This window comes from Gopherus flavomarginatus, chromosome 1, assembly GCF_025201925.1.
Source record: "Gopherus flavomarginatus isolate rGopFla2 chromosome 1, rGopFla2.mat.asm, whole genome shotgun sequence".
In the NCBI taxonomy this organism is placed as follows: Eukaryota; Metazoa; Chordata; order Testudines; family Testudinidae; genus Gopherus; species Gopherus flavomarginatus.
In genome coordinates this window covers 209,552,570-209,573,091 of record NC_066617.1, presented here as the reverse complement: position 1 = coordinate 209,573,091, position 20,522 = coordinate 209,552,570, and the positions used below count along the sequence as shown (strand labels likewise).

General features: G+C 41.6%; 1 protein-coding gene across 4 annotated transcripts in view; it reads right to left on the bottom strand.

Moving 5' to 3' along the window:
• SLC37A1 (solute carrier family 37 member 1) overlaps positions 1-20,068 on the bottom strand; it is a 54,190-nt gene extending 34,122 nt beyond the window's left edge. For 2 of the 4 annotated variants that reach the window (XM_050936593.1, XM_050936595.1), the window contains exons 1-8: positions 19,456-19,549; positions 19,007-19,133; positions 15,296-15,564; positions 13,373-13,454; positions 10,937-11,063; positions 7,063-7,141; positions 5,450-5,585; positions 3,656-3,732 (exon numbers count right to left, since the gene is read on the bottom strand). In XM_050936593.1, coding sequence (XP_050792550.1) covers positions 3,656-3,732; positions 5,450-5,585; positions 7,063-7,141; positions 10,937-11,063; positions 13,373-13,454; positions 15,296-15,351 — 557 coding nt within the window. In that variant the 5' untranslated portion in view covers positions 15,352-15,564; positions 19,007-19,133; positions 19,456-19,549. Of the gene's footprint in view, positions 1-3,655; positions 3,733-5,449; positions 5,586-7,062; positions 7,142-10,936; positions 11,064-13,372; positions 13,455-15,295; positions 15,565-19,006; positions 19,134-19,455 lie in introns of all 4 variants that reach the window. The other 2 variants (XM_050936594.1, XM_050936592.1) reach the window with 2 other exon arrangements.
• Between the last annotated feature and the right edge of the window lie 454 nt (positions 20,069-20,522).

Genomic DNA, 20,522 nt, shown 5'->3' with positions numbered 1-20,522 from the left:
CAGGATATGGGCATTATTCAGAATCTGACATGATTGAGAGCCACTAGCCTGATTAAGGCCATGAAAATACATGGAATGACTCCTATTAATGTCAATGGATTTTGGATCAGGTCCTAAAGATGCATTTTTACTAGGAAAAAGAAAGACATGTTCTTAGTTTGAATCACCTATGTCTACACTAGAACTGTTACAGCAGCACAGCTGCAGCACTGTAGCACAAACGCTGCTATAGCAACAGAAGGGAGTTTTCTGTCATTATAGTAAATCCACCCACTTGAGAGGCTGTAGCTAGGTCAATGGAAGAATTCAGCCTGGTCTACACTACAAAGTTAGGTCGATGTAAGGGTAGACTGAGTCACACAGGATCACTATTGGCATTTCAACATCACCAATGGTAATTTGCAGGTCAGGAAAGTCAGTCCTTGCTTGAAGCCTTCTGAACAGTCCTGTGTTCTTAAAGATGTGAGCAGCATCATGCACGTTTTGCCCACACTGATGTTAATGAAGCGTCCTTGGTGATCCACCAATGCTTGCATAACCACAGAAAAGTCGTCCTTTCTGTTGATGTACTCTGTGGCAAGATTGGGTGGTGCCTAAATGTGTGCCGTCTATTGCTCCCCTGCAGTTTGGGAACCCCATTTCTGCAAATCCACCCACTATGTCCTGCACACTGCCATGAGTACAGTCCTGCATAGCAGGAAACAATTAATGGTCCTTCACACTTGCATGACAATGGGCCCCGTAGTGGATTTTCCAACTCCAGAATGATTTCCCACTGAACAGTAGCAATCTGGCTTTGCAAGTTTCCACAGTGTGATTGGCACTCGCTTCTTCAGTGCAGCTTTCATTTTGGTGTTCTGGTGCAGGAGGTCTGGGGCGAGCTCATTACACAGATCCAGGGATGTGGCCTTGCACATCTGACAATTTTACAGCCACTGCTCATCATCCCAAGCTTGCATTATATGTAGGGTTACCAGATAGCAACTGTGAAAAAACGGGATGAGGGCTGGGGGGTAATAGGTGCCTATATAAAAAAGTCCCCCAAAACAGGACTGTCCCTTTAAAAATGGGACATTTGGTCACCCTAATTATATGATATGATCCCACCAGTCAGTGTTCATGTCTTGGGCCCAGAAGCAGTGAAGCTGCAGAGCTGCAGCTGTAGGCACTTGTAGTGTAACATGCCCTCACTGATTATAACATTCATACAATGGCATCTATAATAGGGACATCAGATCCTAGAGTAGCATTAATGTGAATTATTTCTGTGCAACTTCCATTGGTGCCAATGGATTTACCGTGCAGCTAATACAACGCTATGGAGAAACACTGTATGATGTTACAAAACAACAGTAAGATATCCCCCACTGTGGCACTGAAAAAGTTGGCTTTGAAAAAAGTGAGCACTATGAAGTAGCAAACATTTTTGTTAATCCACCTGCCAAATATAATCTCTTTAAATTCATACTTTGAGTTGTATTATAAAAAAAAGTGTAAGAAACAAGTAGGCCTTATGCCAATTTTTGATGTATATCCTGATGATTTTTAAACAGAAGTGAAAGCAATGGGAAATTCCAGTTTAAAACCAATGGCAAAATACAGCCCTTATTTTGTTTTTTAAAGTGTTTTTAGACTGAGAACATTTGCCAGCGTTTCTCTCAATTCAGCTCCAAAGTACTTAACTCATATGTCTGAGAGTTATTAATGAATACACACCAATACACTTGTTTGAAACTGTAAGCAATCATGTTTTGCACAGGGGGTGCGTGACTCTTGCATTTGGAGAGACTGGGCAGGAGCACCAGAAGCTCTCTAGAAGTTGAGGGGCTACTGATGCCTGCACCCTGGCCCCACCCCCTGCTCCACAGCCCACCTCACTCAGCCCCCTCCTCCAAAACACCCCCCGCTCCTCTCCACCCCCTCTCCTGAGGCTCCACAGATCACTCCTCTCCTCCCTTTTCCCTAGAAGCCCCACTCTTTCTCCTGAGCCCTCTCCACCCCCCTGCCACTCGTTTCTCTCTGCCCTTTTTGAACTGTTAAGCTAAGTTAGTTACCACAACAAGACGGGCGGCAGGTATAAGAGACTTGGGGAGCTAAGTCTCCCCAGATGGGGCAAGAAATGCCAGATAGGGCACATCTCCCTTTTGAGGTGCACCAGCCTGACGACTTTGGAGTGCTACCACCAGAAGTTCCCAAGAAGTGGGGGGGCGCCACTGGCGCCCAGACCATGGCCCCACCCGGACTCAGCCTGTGCTCCACCTCAAAGCCAAGCCCCCACTTGGCCTCTTCCCCCATGGCCCCATTCCCACTAAGCCTCTCCCCTTGGAGACTCCGTCCTCACTCTGCCTCTTCCCCTCTTGCCTTCCCCCGAACCCTGAGGCCCCTCCCACCTGTCACTCACTCCTCTCTGCCCCCTCACTCCTGTTGCTTACCCTTAAGGCAGAAGGGGGCAGAAAGGAGTGAGCAGCAGGTGGGCGAGTGGGTTGGCTCGGCTTGGGGGCAAAGAGGAGCTTGTGGAACAGTTGCCAAGTTTCTAATCGCACAAAACCGAATACCCTTGCCCCCCCCACCCCGCCCCTTCCCTGAAGTCCCGCCCCACTCACTTCATCTTCCTCACCCTCCCTCACTTTCACCAGGCTGAGGCCAAGGGTTGGGGGTGCAGGAAGGGGTGAAGGCTTTGGCTGGGGGTGCGGGCTCCGGGGTGCGGCCAGAAATGAGGGGTTCAGAGTGTGAGAGGGGGCTCCAGCTGGGGTTGCAGTGCAGGAGGGAGTGAGGGCTCCAGCTGTGGGTGCAGGAGTGGGCTCCTGGCTGGGGCCAGGAATGAGAGGTTTGAGGTGCAAGAGTAGCTCCAGGCTGAAGGGTTCAGAGTGCAGGGATGCGTGTGCAGGGTGCAGCCAAGCAGCACTTACCTCAGGTAGCTCCCGGAAGCAGCCGGCAATTCCAGCTCCTAGGCAGAGGGGTCAGGGGGCTCTGTGTGCTGCCAGTACCTGCCGCCGTAGTTCCTGTTCGCTGCGGTTCCCAGCCAATGGGAGCTGTGGAGCCAGCTCTTGGGGTGGGAGCAGCGCACGGAGCCCCCGTAGCCACCCTTGTGCCTAGGAGCCAGACATGCCTGCCGCTTCTAGGAGCTGCACAGAGCCAGGGCAGGCAGGGAGCCTGACTTAGCCCCACTGCCCCACCAACTGGACTTTTAGTGGCTTGGTCATTGGTGATGATCAGAGCTGCCAGGGTCCCTTTTCAAAAACCAAACACCTGGCAACCCTAGCAGACAGGGGTGAGAAGAGGTGGAGTAGGAGTGAAGCCTTGGGGTGGGGTGGGTGTAAGTGCAGCAGGGCCTCAGGGGCAGGAGGTGGCCAGGTGGGGGCAGGGCCTTCGGGTAGAGCAGGGCCACAGTACAGGCACTGGTGGTCCTTTCCCCCACACTTCTGGGCAGCTCCTGGTGCTGCCACACAGCCTCCCCAAACGCAAGAGTCACACGCCGCCTGTGCACGACAAACAGGTAATTATGTATTTTTAAAGGATCTTCCTTAAAGGCTTAATTTAAAAAAAATCACTGAAACTAAATGGGAGTTCTTACACTGACTTCATCAGGTTTTATATTAAGGCCTAAAACCCACCTACATATAGTCAGAGTGCTTAAAAATATGTATATTTTTACCTTCCTTTTCCAAACCAGTTGCCAATGCAGGTAACAACACTGGGCCAGCCAGTGGTTTGCACCAATCCATTAGCTATCTGAAATCATATTTCAAAAAACATTTTATGAATATGAAAATTCTTACACAAAATTTCATGCTAAGTGCTTCCTTAGAACAGCCTAAATTGCACAAGAAGAAGCCTACATTATCATTAAAGTATTAGATTAATATTTTTTCCAAACACCATTATTCAGCAAAAATAAAGTAAGACTTAATACGTACAGCACTTTGTATCTAAGGATTTCAAAGCTTTTTATAGGGCAAACCTCCACAAATTGTCATCTCAGGTTTGCCAAAGATCACATGGAATGTGACAGTGCTAAGGGTTCTTAACTCCCACTGCTCTAACCACTTCATAATACTTTCACCTGAATATGAGCTTAGGGAAATGTATGGGTGAAAATAAATGCTGAAAAGACAAAGTCTTATGAAAGAATGCAGAACTTAGAAAGGACTAAAAGAAAAGATGTATATACTGAAGGGACAAAATTTCATTATATACTAAATTCAGTCTTAGGGTTGAAGTTGAAATGAAGTTCTTTAACAACCTGTTTAAGGCTGCGATTTTCGAAGGATACTAAGGGAGTTAGGTACCTGACTCCCATCAATGGGGCACCTTACTCTCTTAGGCTCCTTTAAAGATTCCATCCTAAAATCCCAAGTCACTAATACCATGAGGTTAACACAATAGTTCACATTTACAAAATAGTTTAAAAAACAAAATAAAATATTTTCAGGCAAACTTGTACTTTACCTATCAAAAGCAGCTTTAATGACTCTGGGTGGGATTTTCAAAAGCATCTAGGGGTATGCCTACACTTTGAGCTAGAGGCATAATTCAGCTTAAGGAGACGTACCCAGGCTAGCTCTGATCAGGCCGATCAAGCTAGCATGCTAAAAATAAACAGTACTTGTGGCACCTCAGTCAGTGGGAGGAGCAAGACATCCCAATTACGTATGTGTCGGAGACCACAAGTATGTACTGTAAGTGTAGCAGTGGTAGTGAGAGTGGTGGGAGGGGCTAATTGCCTTGAGTACGTGTCTTTGGTCTCAGACTGGTACCTACTTCAGGGCAACTGGCCTCTTTTACAGCTCACCCTACCACAGTTACAGTTAATTTTTAGCATGCTAGCTTGATTAGAGCTAGCATGGGTATGTCTCCTTGAGCTGGGAATTAAAGATCTCCTGCTCAAAGTGTAGGCATACCCAAATGATTTAGGAGCACAAGCCCCACTGCCTTTCACTTAAAGCCTCATCCATAGTCCATCAACGTCAATGCAAAGTCTTTCCACTGATTTCAACAGGCTTTGGATCAGACCCACAAAATTTCTGAGAATTCCACTCCATGGGTTTTTGTTGCAACAGCTGGCAATATCTTGAACGCTTTTCACCAGTGCAGGAAACTGCTCAGAGAAAGACAGTACCCTACACTCAGGTCTTAGCAGACAGGTAAAAGTAAATATATTTGTTCTTGAAGGTATATTATTTCTCACATTTAGGTTTACAAACAGGAATGATCTGGGATTTTAAACAGTTCATGTTTTTTTAAAAAAATATTTCCATTAAAACATATCTTTATTTTTAAAACTATGTATTTCTTGAGATGCTATGGCAAGTAATCTCTTACAAGACTGAATTACATTCAAACCAGAATGGAATGCATCTAGTCATGTAACCATTAAATGCTACTCACATCTGAAAATAAAATAAATATGGAAAGCCAACGAATCTAGAGAAACAGACAGAATGCTTACCTGAGCTATCATGTAGAACCACAGGTTATGTATATTATAGAAATAGCCCAACCCAAACATTGCAGTGAAGAGTCCACTGGCAAGCATTCCAACTGTTAGATAATACCGAATAGGCAATCGCTCTCCTATTATACCACTGAGAATGTATAGGGGTAAAGAAAAAAAAAATTTAAAAGAAACATGAAACATTTCACACACCAAACTTTCATAGCACATAAAGAGTATGTTCTAATTCTGGATCTATTAGGGTTTTCCCTACAAGTTTCAACAAAAATTTTAATTAAAAATCAAGCAATTAAATAATAAATATTTGGTTCATTACATAACAAATGCTGATATTGTAAGAACTGAATGGTTTTACTGTGGGCATAATGGGAATTACTTTCCACGTGATTCTTCACGTTGAGTGTATCTACACAGCAGTGGGGAGGTGTAATTCCCAACTCATGTAGATATACATGTGCTAGCCCTGCTTGAGCTAGTGCACTAAAAACAGAAGCACAGACATGGCAGTGCAGGCTGTGTCTTGGGCTTGCTGCCTGAATACAATCCTATCCAAGATCCTAGTATGTACTCAGGAGGCTAACCTATGCCATCACCCATACCACCACAGCCACACTGCTGTTTTCAATCATGATAGCCCAGTGTTTCTCAAACTGGGGTTGCTGCTTGTGTAGGGAAAGCCCCTGGCGGGCCAGGCCAGTTTGTTTACCAGCAGCATCCACAGGTCCGGCCGATGGCGGCTTCCACTGCCATGGTTTGCCACTGCAGGCCAATGGCAGCTGCTGGAAGCAGCGGCCAGTAAGACCCTCGTCTTGCGCCGCTTCCAGCAGCTCCCATTGGCCTGGAGCAGTGAACCGCGGCCAGCAGGAGCCATGATCGGCCAGACCTGTGGACATGGCAGGTAAACAAACCGGCCTGGCCCGCCAGGGGCTTTCCCTACACAAGTAGCTACCCCAGTTTGAGAAACACTGTGATAGCCTCAGTGTATATGTCTACCAGATCTGGGAATTAAACTACAAAGCTGCTATTTAGACATACTCATTGATGTATATGGGCTCGATTATCACCTGTGATGCATTTCTGTTCAAGGGAGTAAGAATCCTTCCTATGAATTTCTGTAAGGGTTTCAGGATAGTCACTGTGAAAAATGTGCCTAAGGGCTTGTCTACACTACCTGCTGGATTGGCAGGCAGCAGTCAATCCAGTGCGGGTCGATGTATCGTGTCTAGATGCGATAAATCAACCGGTGAGTGCTCTCATTCTGGTGGAGTACCAGAGTCACAGCAGAAGTGCAAGCGGAATCGACGGGAGAGCATCAGCTGTCGACTGACAGCAATGAAGACACGTCAGTAAGTAGATCTAAGTAAGCCGACTTTAGCTATGCTATTCACGTAGCTGAAGCTGCGTATCTTAGATCGACCCTGCGCGGTAGTGTAGACAAGCCCTAAAATCATGTCTTTGTGTGTATGAGACAATCCAAATTTCTCCTTCCTTCTTCAGTGACCATTCATCAAATACTTCCCAAAAGGGAAGGATAACAGATTAGAAGCAGTGCAGCCTTCTGAATCAATAATTCAAGAAGTATAACAAAAAAAGTCTAAAGGAATTACCTCAAATACATTCCAACTGCATAAGCACACAGAAATGAGTAATCCAGGGCTCCCAGTAATTGTTTGTAATTGTTCTTGTCTAAGAAAACATTTTCAAAACAAATCAGTGGAATAAGTTTATCAATAGCTTTCAAACTCTTATTATATATTTTATGTACAGGTCTTGGAAATCTTTTTTTAAAAAAACAACAACAACACAATAGACATTTTTAGTGCTAAGTGAATTTTCTAGCAGAAAAAAAAAAAGAATGCCCGTTTCTTGACACTTTGATTCTACTTAACCAAAGAATACTATATTTTCTGTTTTCATCTATTACATATTAGAAAAACATTGTTCAAAGCATTCTTAATCTCCTCTTACCCAATTCATATAAAAACAACATTTGGAAATGGAAACCACAATTTATTAGCAAAATATACTGTATTTTCAAGCTTTTAAGAGAACAAAGTTCATAAAAGTCTACAAAAATATATTTAAAAATTCCCTAAAAGGAAAATATACTTTTCAAATATGTCAGGTACTAACTGCAAAGATGGCGGAAGCAAATTTTAAAAAGCCATCTCGCAAAGACTAACTACTTTTAAAAAACAATAAAATTAAAAAAGGATGTTGTGCTTTGTTCTTTAATACTAGAAAATAAATATTTCTTCAATTTTTTCCCCTCCATTACAATGTTATCTCTGATTCTGTAATCAAACCTGCTTGTGTGGGCCCTTGCAGCCCATATGTCCCTAAACCGCTGACTGCCAGAAGCTGGGACTCGATTACAGGGGATGGATCACTCATTAATTGTTCTGTTCCTTCCCTCTGAAGCACCTGGCACTGCCCCAGTCAAAAGACAGGCTACTGGGCTAGCTGGACCATTGGTTTGACCCAGTATGGCCGTTCTTATTAGCCCACTAGAGTCAATCGGGCTCTCTGCATGCCAAGAGGCCATCCATACAGATACAAATCTCAGGATCAGGGCCATTTTGAAACATTGGATGAAAAGGAGTAAGGTTAGATGACATAGTAATTAAAATGTTTATTGTTGCTCGACCAGTAATGGGAGAATGACTATCGATTGAAAATGTTCAGCTAAAAAACAAGTGTTGGATTTATGCACAAAATCTATGAACTGCACACAGGCCCACTTCAGCCAGGGACTAAAACGCATGCCAAACTTCCAGCATTTAAGTAGCAGCCATTTAGAAAAGAAAAAAAAAAAAATCAGGACTTGTCAGAGTTACCACCCGTCCGTCCCCATTTTGAACACTACTACTTAGGCCTCAAATTAGTCCTGGTGACAGACTGACTTCATAAAGAAACGCAAGCTAAAAAGGTCATGAAAACATTGTTGTTCAATATCACGTAATTTCCTGCAATTTTCAGCTTTTAAATTAATTATTTTTAGAAATCTGTTGAATATAACACTGTACTCAACAGTAACTTTCAATCAGTGTCTTCTGAAAGGAAAACAGTTTAAGGTGTTTTTACCCCCTCAGGACCTACTCTATCATACCTCTTTAGGCCCCAGTCATGCACTGAACTCCATGTGTGCAGACCCTACACCCACACAGAGTCCTTTAATGGTGCTTCACCCAGGCATAGAGCGAGATAGAGTAAGATATGTCTGTATCTCATTATGAATTCTGGTTTGTACCATGTGTTGAACACTAGTCTGCACTCTGTCCAGGGACAGACTTTTGTACAACATTCCCAGCAGCTACCCGGCCCTGGAAAGGTGTTTGACATTTCACTGAAGGACCATCACACTGACAGCAATCCAGGGCTATCAACTGTGAATGATTCTCAACTGTTGGACCACCCACAGAACAATGGTCTTTCTCCACAGAAGACAGCCACGGGTGGTTGGGAAGTATGCCTGGGGATCTGGAGATTCTCAGGCTAAGTCTGCATTTACAACACTACTGCAGCTGTGCTGCTCTAGCTCTTGTGTAGACACTTACTTCAGCGATTGAAGGGGTTCTCCTATTGTGTGGTATATCCACCTCTCTGAGCGATGGCAGCTAGGTCAGCAGAAGAATTCTTCCATTGGCCTAGCACTATCTACATAGGGACGTAGGCCAGCTTAACTATGTCACTCAGAGGTATGGATTTTTTACACCCTCGAGTGATGTAGCTGGGTCAATCTAATTCTCTAGTGTAGACCAGCCCCCAGCTTGAGCACGTGGTGTGACAGATGTTGCAACCGCATCCAATATAGTTGGGGACCATACTGCAGTGACTGTATGAATGGTTTTTACATCACGTCAGACCAGGGATTGTAGGCAATTCCACCAGCTCCTCTAGGAACAAAAAGCAGTAGAAGGGTGATGGAGGCAAATCGCTCAGGCTGTAAACACCTCCAGAGAAGTGCTACCCTTTGGGGATCTTTGCATACACTCCCTGGCCCACTGTGATACATAAACCATTCATAAACTTCACACAATATGGTCCCCAACTAGCCTGCAGGTGGTTGCAATATCAAAGGAAGAATATGCAGGTACAGTTTCCCTGAAACTGTGACACATGGCACAAACCCAGAGGCTTTATTTAAGAGCAGTGTAAGGAGAATTTAAAGGAGAACTCTGCTCAGCCTGAAAGGCTGATGAACCATTGACTCAAAAGAAGGAATGAGCACAGACTAGAGGAGAGAGTGTTTCAGGACTGTCATTTGCAAAGCTCTGTAGTGCTTTATCAGTAAAGTCACTGTGGTGAAGAAATTCTTCTGGTGAACCTGTGCTCCTTGATTAACTGCCACATTGTCCCCAAAAGGGTTAAACTAGGAGCCCCAGAGCGCCCATGGATTAGGTGGAATGCTGAGTGTGTGTAAACAACAGGGGATGGGGAGACCGGTGACTAGGGTCGCAGACGCTGGTTGTCAGGGTCTAGGATGGCTAGATAGCAGCACCACATTTCCTAAGGAAGGGTGTCAGACAAGAGGTATGTGCTCAGGAGTATGCCCTAGAGTCCCAAAGCTACAAATGTATAGTGGGTTACCAGGCCACCTGATAACACAGGGGTCTACTTACACATAGCTGAGAGTGCAGGATCACAGCCTTAGTTAGTAATAATTGAACAGTTTCTCCATTGCTAGTGGGCTATCAGGTTACTAGGATCTTCTATTCTGCTGACATTCCCTATTTATGATCAGATGCTGAACACAACTATCAAGCACTTATTCAAAATCTCAGTTATTATATTCAAATTATTACAGTATTAACTTGTAAATAAGCAAAACATGGCCTTTTAATTATAATTTAGTTTTCTAAATGAGCATATTTTCATTGTTTTGAAGCTGCATGGCATCAGTTTATAGAGCTGGTTAGAATTCCACGGGAAATTCTGACATTTCAAAAATTCGTTTTTGTTCCAGATCGGAAACATTGATTTTTTTCCCACTAACTGGAAATTCTGGAAGCATTGAATTGTTTTGTTTCAATAGTATCAGGACTATATGAAATATAATATATTTGATAAAACATAAATGTCAAAATGAAATGAAGTGAGAAAGCCAAAATGATTAGTTATGTCACATTTCCATAACAAACATATGTGGAATCACCACATTCCCACGAAACATTTAGATTTGACAAATCTGCATTTTCTAATTGAAATTTGTTCCATCAAAAAGTTTAAGACCAGGTGTAATAGTTTAGTCTTCAGCAGCTGAACTCATAATTTATTTGGAAAAAGAAGTTCTTGTAAGAGACTTGCCATGTAAAGCTTCTTCTGATTTGGGACACTCACAACATATTAGCCAGGTTAAATTAAAAACAGAACATGTCCGTCCTACCCGTTTTTCCATGGGAAGAATCCCTGTGATAAGTAACAAGGTACAACACTTGTATAAATATCATTATTACAAAATTAGCATGCAAATGAACTCACCAAATGGCTCCCAACCACAACGAGACTCATTAGATAACTTTTTAACAGGCTGAATCTGGATGGCATATTCTTTGTAGGAGCTGAGTTCAACTTCATTTGGAGGAGCACAGTGCTTATGTAGTTCTCCCTAATGTAGAAAGAGAATTTGACAATATAAAACTCAGCCAATCCTGCTATACACAATACAGTAGCAAATTTAACAAATCTAGCTATTTATTGCTCAAACCAAAGCCCATTTAAGTCAATGGTATATCTATCCTTCTTAATTTGCAGTGCTGTTACAGCTGTGTTGGTGCCCTGATATTAGAGAGACAAGGTGGGTGAGGTAACATCTTTTACTGACCCAATTTCTGCTGGTGAGACAAACTTTAGAGCTACACAGAGCTCTTCTTCAGGTTGGTCCAATAAGAGAGATTATCTCACTCATCTCATCTCTCTAATATCTATAGTAATGGCTTTGGAGCAGTTCCTGTACATGAAACACCCTTCACCACATATGAGGCTAGTAGCAATGTTATAGTGACAGTGCTTTTCATTCTGAGAGATCCCAAAACACTTTACAAACACTAGGCCTGATTAACCACTGCGAACGCCAAAGGATCCCTACAAGTTTGGCTGGGAGTTACACTGGTATAAGATTGGAGGAACACAATCCTACACCTATTAGAAATCAATGGCAGTTTTGCCATTGGCTTTGCTGGAAGCAGGACTGAGCTCCAAAACTGACAAAATCTACAGCTCCAGTCTTGTAAACAATTATGTACCTGCTTAACTTTAAGTACCGTGAATACCTAGCAAAGTCAGCGTGCACAACATTAAGCATTCCGCCCCCTCCCCCCAGGAAAAAAAAGATCTGTTCACAATATATAAAGGAGTAATGGTACATTTTTCTAAAAAATGCTCATATGTAAGTGATGTTCTCAGTCACGCAGGTGTAAATTTGAAATAGCTCCATTAATCTCAGTGAAGTTACTCTGGATTTACATTGCTGTGAATAAGGGCAGAATGCGTCCTTACATCATCTGAGAACACTGCAATGCCCTTTCCTTCAGCAAAGAACATTTTATTTTTCAGTTTATATCTTAAACGTCTCCTCATCCCCAAGCAGACAACTACTGCACATGCACATCAGCTTGCAGCATTGGTATGAGCAGACTTTTAGGTCTATGAAGAGTTCCACTGACATAACCAGGACTCCACATACACGTAGGGATCTGTGTGTGCAGATCACGTTGGAGGATTGGAGCCCATGAGTTAGCGTATCATTACGCCCAAAGGAAATAGAACAGTAAAATATACGGACACTGCAGAAACAGACTTTGGAAAAAAAAAATCAATCAGCTTTTGGAAGTATTAAAAGGAGGCGGGGGGGGGGGGGGGCAAAACACCGCTAAGTCTAAAAATAAAAATAGAAAATATAGTTTGACACATCAAACTGCAGGAAACTTCAGAGGAGATACAGGGAGGAAGGGATTTAGTTTATTAGTTTTTAATTAGATCAAGTAACTGCTTACACTCCTTAAGGCCAAGCTACCAATAGGTAGATCTAACATTGATTTCCAGAGCAGTATGGATGGAAATTTCACTCTTGAGAACTATACTCTCTTAAAAAAATGCTATTTTATAACCCTAACCAAATATAATCTAAAGTAAGATAACATGGTTTTCATATGGACGATCCCAATCTATACAGATCAGAGAAACAGTGCTAATGTCGGTTTTATTCCTTGTGTAAACAGGTTCTTAGTGGGAATGAAATCAAAAGGTTACTGAAACACTTGACAATTTGAAATGTAAACAATGAAACCATATCAAAGCAATTTGCATTCTGATAACAGGTCCAATGTTATTTATTTACTGTATGGAGCAAGGCTTTTTTTTTAAAAAAAATATATGAATAGGCTGTTAAGCAATAAAGTTAAAAATATACATGAGAAATAACTTCTGGTTAATGTACTGCCAAAGTCTAAAGGTGAAAATGAAATACATTATATTTCTCTGACATCATTGCACTAGCTCATATATAGTACTGCACAAGAACCAAAATTGTTTTAAAGATCTAATGCATACAATTTACTCACTCTCAATAGATTCCTCAGCTCTGAGCAACTCTTTTAAGATTTCAAGCCTTGATCCTGCAAACACTTACACACGTACTTAGCTTAACTCATGTAAAGGCCTAAAACCAGAAGTATGTGCAGTATTCTAGGTGTGGTCTCACCAAAAAATGTATAGCATGGGACTATGGTACAACAACTGTAATTATCGGCACTTGTTTTTACTCCATTGTGGGTTAAACTTTAACACTGTCTTTGAAAACACACACACACACACACACACACACACACACACACACACACACACACACAAAAGTATACTTCCCTGTTTGAGAAAATTAGGAGGCTATTTAAACAAAAATGATTCACTGTTGCTTACCTTAACTATACTAATAGGTTTCCTTGACAAGTGGAAACTAGCATATAACAAAAAGGTAAGAACAAAAATGAAGGCCCTGCACCTGTAACAAAAGAAAAATCAGTATTTAATTTAATATTTCTAAGTGATTTCAATCACTAGATTTATATTTACCACCATCTTACATAAAACAAAATATTTCAAAGTATTCTTCCCATTTTTTTCACTTCACGTTATCATAAATCCTGGAAGCTAACGAGACTGAATTAATTCTAACTACTGTGCATTGGGGTATAAATTTGAGCAATGTCAATAGTTTCTATATTTAAGCCAGCATCAAAGCAAAACATAATTTTTGCACCTGTGACACTTTTACCCCCAGAGGTTCACAAATGAGGGTGTGGGCACTACTGGTTGTCGACAGAGCACATGGTGCTGGCTCTTCTCTCTTTCCAGTTGCTAATGCATATTAAAAGAGAAAAACAAACAAACAAAAAAATGTTACTTATTTTCCTATTATTGTTTTTCCATGTAAGTAATTGCAGTTGCCAGATAGATGTGATCTGTTTGGAAATGTGAGAGGTGAGTTCCTATGACAATGAAATGTGATCCACCCTATAAAAAAAAGTTTGAGAATGCTTGCCTTTACACTGATGGTTTCATTCACATCTACTTTATAACCATTAGTGCATTTTTTTAAATGGAGAAGAGTAGTTTGAAAGATGTGTTATACTATAGTAGATTCTTTTCCTACTTTGCTTACCAATACCTGTTAAGTATACGGTCTGATATAATATAGAATGCTACATGCTGTATATCTTCAGCTCAACATCCTACATAACATCCAGTTGTCTTTCTGCATATATAAGCAAAAGCATGAACAAGTATAATGTATCCATTTAAATCTCCAATAGATGTGTAAGTAGCCACAGCACACTGTAAATACCGTATACTTGGTATTGCACCAAGACACATGGCCAACATGCCTCCTGCTGCAAAAGACACTACAGGATCTTTAGTGACCACAAGGGGGCAGGATTTCAGTTTTGGGTGTTGTCTAATGAATGGTACCTCCAGAAATAGCAGACCCTAATGCTATTCTAAGGCATCAGTCAAGTACTGACTGAGAGGCAAACATACAAGTTACAAATTGCTAACACATCCTCCAGCACAGGCAGTTTCCTGGATTTTTCTGGAGGTCTCTTATGACAAGAATTGACTATGTTTACCCTGCTTAGCTTGTAGAACCAGCACAGAAGACTCTACAAGTAAGGCTACCCAAACATACCATCTGGGTTTTGGAATAACAACTTACATTGGGGTGTTCAGTTGTTATGCCCATTACTGAAGATTTCATTTAATGAACTGCAATGACTCTTGCCTTGCAGCTCTGTTAGATGACGTGTATGATAAAAATCGTTCAAATAGGAAGTACTGATTTCTTTCCTTTGTTACAGTAAATAAGTGATTTCAAGATAAAAGTAACAAATTCTCTCTCTCTCCCTGGAAAGCATAAAAAGAGCTGACAAGACCAAAGCAGAATTAAAAAGTTGTCAAAAGATCTGGGTCCAGGATAAACACACTGATTTTTTCACAGACATAAACCAAGCAACTCAAAATAAAAGGCTGTGATTCACCTCCCTTAGCACATAATATGCGAAGTAGAATGGGGGAAGTACTTATTCTCTAGCGTACAAAACTAGTGGCAATGAAAATGTACTCCAAACCCCTATACCACTCTGTACTAGCGTCAAATCTCCTGATTAAAAAATCTTTAGCCATGCTCTTCATTTTGCAATTAAATCAACAACTTCTTTAACAAAGACTTGTTTTATATTCCAAAAAATAAAAAGTTAGAGAAACTGAGTCAAAGCAACAATCTTTCTCAGATAAAATCTGATATTGTCCGAGATGGGTGTGTGTAATATAGACTTGAAAACTTACCACTGATCTCTTGTAAATAAAACGATGAAGCGAACTCCAGGGGGAAGTTGAGCCATTTACTTCACTGCCAGGATCTGGGTTTTAGGTGACAAAATGCTATGTTTGGAAAAGGACTGTCCTAGGGTCAGGCTTTTTATCAAAGATGCTCAGAATGTCGTGTAATTGCACTTTGTGGAACTGTTCTGAAGAGACGTCACACTAAGCAGATCTCATTTTAGGTCTCTTCTTTGATATTTTCTGTCACTTTGAACGGCCAACCCTTCACTCAACTGTTTTAAAAAAAAAAACATTGAAAAGTTAGCATTTTAATTATAGTTTTAATCAGTGGTTCTTTCAATAATGTAAATAAACTGCTGTAACTTTACAGACATCAAAATTTTGGAGAAATAGCTTAAAACTACCAAAAAATTTTCCAAAGGCTGCCTTTCTTACTTGTTGGTACGAAGCCTGAACAAGTTTTTCTTTAAGACGTCTGTACAGACAGAAGACTTCAGGGAGGAAGTGATCTAAAGGCCACCGAAGTCAATGGAAAGATCCCATTGATTTCACTGGATTTTGATTCTGGTCCTGAGAGACTGCAAGTGGGCAATTCCCTACCAGGAAAAGATGTATTTTAAAACATCAGATGCACTCGAATTTCTGATGCCATAGGGAACTTACCAATTCCTGGCCCAACATAGTTGTTTTAGACCCTCTTCTCTAATAGGAAAAGGTGCACAATAACCTTTATGACAGGTACATGGTGTACTAGTCGTGCTGCTACTTGGCATGTTTGGCTGAGGCTGATGAGTAATAAGACTGAGACTGACCTCCCTAGACAAGCAAAAGAATGTAAGCTAAAGAAAAATCTTATTTTAAAGTACTCACTATTGCTAATAACTAGGACTTGTCTTGGATAGGATTGTTAGGAGATGTCACATGGCAGCCAGAGGCATTGATTTGTGAGCTTTATTCCTTTAACCTTTATTCTCCTGTTTAAGCACAAATAAGAACTGTGTTTTTGCTCTTCCAACAGCAGACAGTATTTAACACAGTAACGGTTGTATCAAAACTGACCTTTCTAAATCTAACCTAAATACCTCTACTGTAGATGTTTTGTTTTTAAGTCTTTGGGATGGAGAAATCTAATCACCCCTGGAATAATTACACTTCTCACCATGAATTCACTATTAGTTTGCCATACGTTTTCTTGTTGCTGTGCACTTGCTCCTTTAGCTTCTCCTCCAGACCCTGGTTTAACTTATCCTTTCTTCATGAAATTCATGCATTGTATGGACAGCCTGCTGAAGTCCCCCACTATCCCCCCGGCCACATAATTTACACCCTGTACAGAGGGTTCTGCTGCTGAAGCAGTTACACAGGAATGCCCACACACCTCCTATATATATTTCAATGATAGTCCCACATAGGTTGGTACAAAGGCCACAACAGGGCTCCAGCAGAACTCTATGCCTCATATAACTGGTTCAGAAGGCTGAAATAATAGCTGCATGGAAAGTGTGGCACAGCACCATGACACAAGTTTGTAGGGACTGATTTCACCTTCTTATCCACCACCAAATAAAGCCTCAAAACTCTGTTTTTATGAGCAGATCTCAGCCTAAGTTCTCAGTTAAAAAAAATTCAAATTGTTTATCATCACATCCATCCAACCACCCACAAGTTCACCAGATGTCTGAAGTGGTTTAAAAAAAAAAAAAAAAAAAAAGAAAGAAAGAAAAGGAGAATTTGTGACTCTTGTGACAAGAGTGACAAAGATGTAGCCATAGCAACAACAGTTCTATTAATTCTATGACAGCATGTGATCATTAAGCATTAATATTAATTTTAATTTTTTGGAAGGGCCAGTAGTATGTTACAAAGGCAATGGCAAGTATACTAGGTAACTTACGGATGAATCATTTTCTTTTTTTATTAAAGCAAGTGTAAATAAACAAATCAGAAAAAAAATTTAACTTGTTTCCTAGTCTTTTGTTTTCAGTAACACTAAGGACCTAATTTTCTAACCTAAAAGAAGCAACTGAATAGCAGGAAAAGGGCACATTAAGCATGGTAGATAAATGCAAGGCTGACTCTAGACCAAATGGCACCCCAGGCAAGGAAAATCTTTGGTGCCCCCAGCTCCATTTGTTAAACTTTTAAATACTTTATTTGTTATTGCATTTGTTGCCTATTTCATGACTTTGGTGCATGATTTGCATGCATGATTTAACTCTGTCATATAAGACAATAAATTTGCATGCTAGGATCTGTAAATCTGCGAGCCCAGCACCGTCCCAAGCCCCGGACCCCAGGCAGTGGCCTGGATCACCTGCCCCTAAATCCGGCCTTGGATATATGAATACCTTACCATCTCCTCATTCTATTACGGCGTTGTAGAAGGCATGCTAGAATTAATTTTGAAATGGTATTTGCATTCTAAGGGCTAGATTGTGCCTTTAGGCAAAGCATTGAACTAGGGTTGTGCATATGCTGCATAATCTCCAGAGGAACTGTGCATTACAGGCATCTGAAGCATAATTCCCCACCCTGCTTCCTCCTTGCTCCATGAAGGTATAGTAAATTGCTGCTGGCCTGTACCAGCAGCAAATTGCAATAACCCACAACACTGGCCTAAGATGTGCTGCCCAGTACATTGGGGGATTGGAGAGAAGGTTCTGCCCACTCCCACCTACTCTGGGAGAAACAGAGTAAGCAGGTATGCAGCACCCACTTACCTCTGCGTGCTTGGGCCCAAGGTCCCAATAGACCATGCAGAGATGTAAGTAGTTTTTCACTCCCTGAAGCAAACACAAAGTCCAAAATCTAGCCCTAAACTTCTATTTTCATTAGTTTATAAACTTTTTTAATAAACAAATGAGGCATATGGGTACCCAAGATGCTTTGAAATCCCTTATGAGTTAAAACAAAACAAAAACAAAAACCCTAAAAAACAAAACCTTCAAGAATAGCAACATAGCTTGTATTAGTCTGAGATGATTATTAAAACTGAAATGTTGCACTGGTGACAACTTTCCAGTCTCCCAAAGTGTCAACATGATGAATCAACAACACCGTATTTAAATATAAATAGTCATTATTGGCTGCATAATGATTGCTCCTAGAGCATTTTGACAACAGAGGAAAGCGAGAATCTACGTTTATCTTTTTTAACAGGTTGGGGAACTTCCTGGTCTTTATGAAAATCTACATCCTGGAAAGTTTGGTTACACACTGCAGATCCGTTTCACATTCAACACCACCCAGAGCAGAGTTTCTCTCTGAGTTTCATCATTGCTTTAGTGTTGCTTGTCCAAGAGACTGTGCCTTAAATTATATAAACACACCCAATTGCTGTCTTCCCTTTTCAAGACAATTATAGCTTTCTTGCAAAACAATCTGTTGCATAAATGGTGCCTATAAGTTCACCTCATACTGTGGTTATCTGATCGGTAATGTATCTGAGGAAACTTCCTACTTGGGACCTGCAGCTAGTAGATTCTAATAACTCTTTCAACGCACATGAGAAAAAAAATCAGAATTTATTTCTGAACAAGACACTAGCTTCCATCAAATTTCAAGCCCTACCAGACATCCAGACATTCAACTGACGGTCAGCTTGGGAAAATGAAGCAGGAAAGTTGATTCACCTTCAACCTCATGCCTAGGGGAAATGAGGATGTCAGCTGACGGAAGACGTTCCGTTTCATCCCTACAGATTAATTCCCTTACCACAAAAGGTACCCGTGCGAATAGTCTAGTCTCACTGAAGCCAGTGGAATTACTCATGCAAGAGTGTGCCGGACTGGGATCATCTCGTGTACAACTTCTTCCACGCAAACTGTGTATCTTCAAAAGGCTTTATAGAGTGAAGCAGTGGTACAGTTAAAAAGTAAGGCGGAGAGGGGGAGAAGGAGGGCAACCACAAATAAAGACCCCACCCCCTTCTGCGTGGAAAATTAGCACAAAGCTGTAACTCTGCCTCCCTTGGCCGTGCCACTCACACCCTCCCTTTCATGCATAGGTGAAGATAATTATTCCCAGGCGGCGGAAGCTGTTGCGTCTCCCTTGTCCCTAACGAGCTGTACTTCTCCCCACCTAGCCCCCCAGAGCCCGAGACTCCCCTTCCCCTCCCATTGTTCCCAGCTTAGGCGCAGACAGACCCTAGTACAACAGCTCACCAGAAAATCGCGCCTGGAGATAGATCAGCGAGGGCTCTCTCAGTGCACTGCCTCGGCGTAGCATCGGCCGGTGTTTCCTTGCTGCTTGGATACTTCCTGGTTAGCTGAGCTGCAGGCGTGGCTCCCTCTTGTTTCATTCACGCTAAGCAGGTCCCAGCTTTCGGTGTGCTATAAAAGAACCTGTTTGCCGGGCGCGCGCCTCCCCCCACTTCGCCCCTCTGATAAGGAAGCAGCGCCACATACAATGCAGGAAGAAGCAAGCTGCACAATGTGCTCACTGCACAGAGAAGAAGCTACAGTATGTGGGAGACACAGCTCCCTCCCGTTATACAGTTAACCTGTCCCGTGCAACACTCAGCAGCGCTTCAGTCTCGGTAGGGTTAGTCACTCACATATGCAGCGCGCTGCAGAACCGTAGACATTTAATTCCAAAACCGCTTTGTTTCCATTCTTACAAATAATTTCTGGTTAAAAGGCAAAACTGTCAGGTCACTGGTTATGGCACACATTTTAGGTTTTGTAACCACCGTCCTATCTGAAATGCACTGTAGATGAAAACGAGCCTCAAGTTCAGTGGAAAAGAAAAAACGTTCCCCCGCTGTGTTCGATACACAATTGCAGCAACATTGTGCTACTTGCAGTAGAATCTGAAAGCGAAACTGACTAGAAACAAGAGTGAAAGTGATCGGTGTATTTTTATTGGATAAGCCAAGAGAGGCAAACAAATATAAAATGATGGAAAGTGGGGTTCTGCTCAGGAAATGAGTCCCACCTGGGTAGAGACTCCCTGGACCTTAGTTATATTTCTAAACTTTTGTTTTAATCAACAAAAGGTGTTATTTGTAAGGGTTTAAAAAAACAACAGACAAACATGAGTTTTAACCTGACACTTTTAATTTGTGCATTCAGGATTTTGTTGTTGTTATGCTTTTGTATTTGTTTGAAATTTTGGAAATACAAGATACTTTTACTATACAATGCCTACTTATTAAATGTCATCAGTCTGATATGTGGTGCAGTCATTGGCCCTGATCCTTCAAAAACTTATGCAGGTGCTTAACTTTACG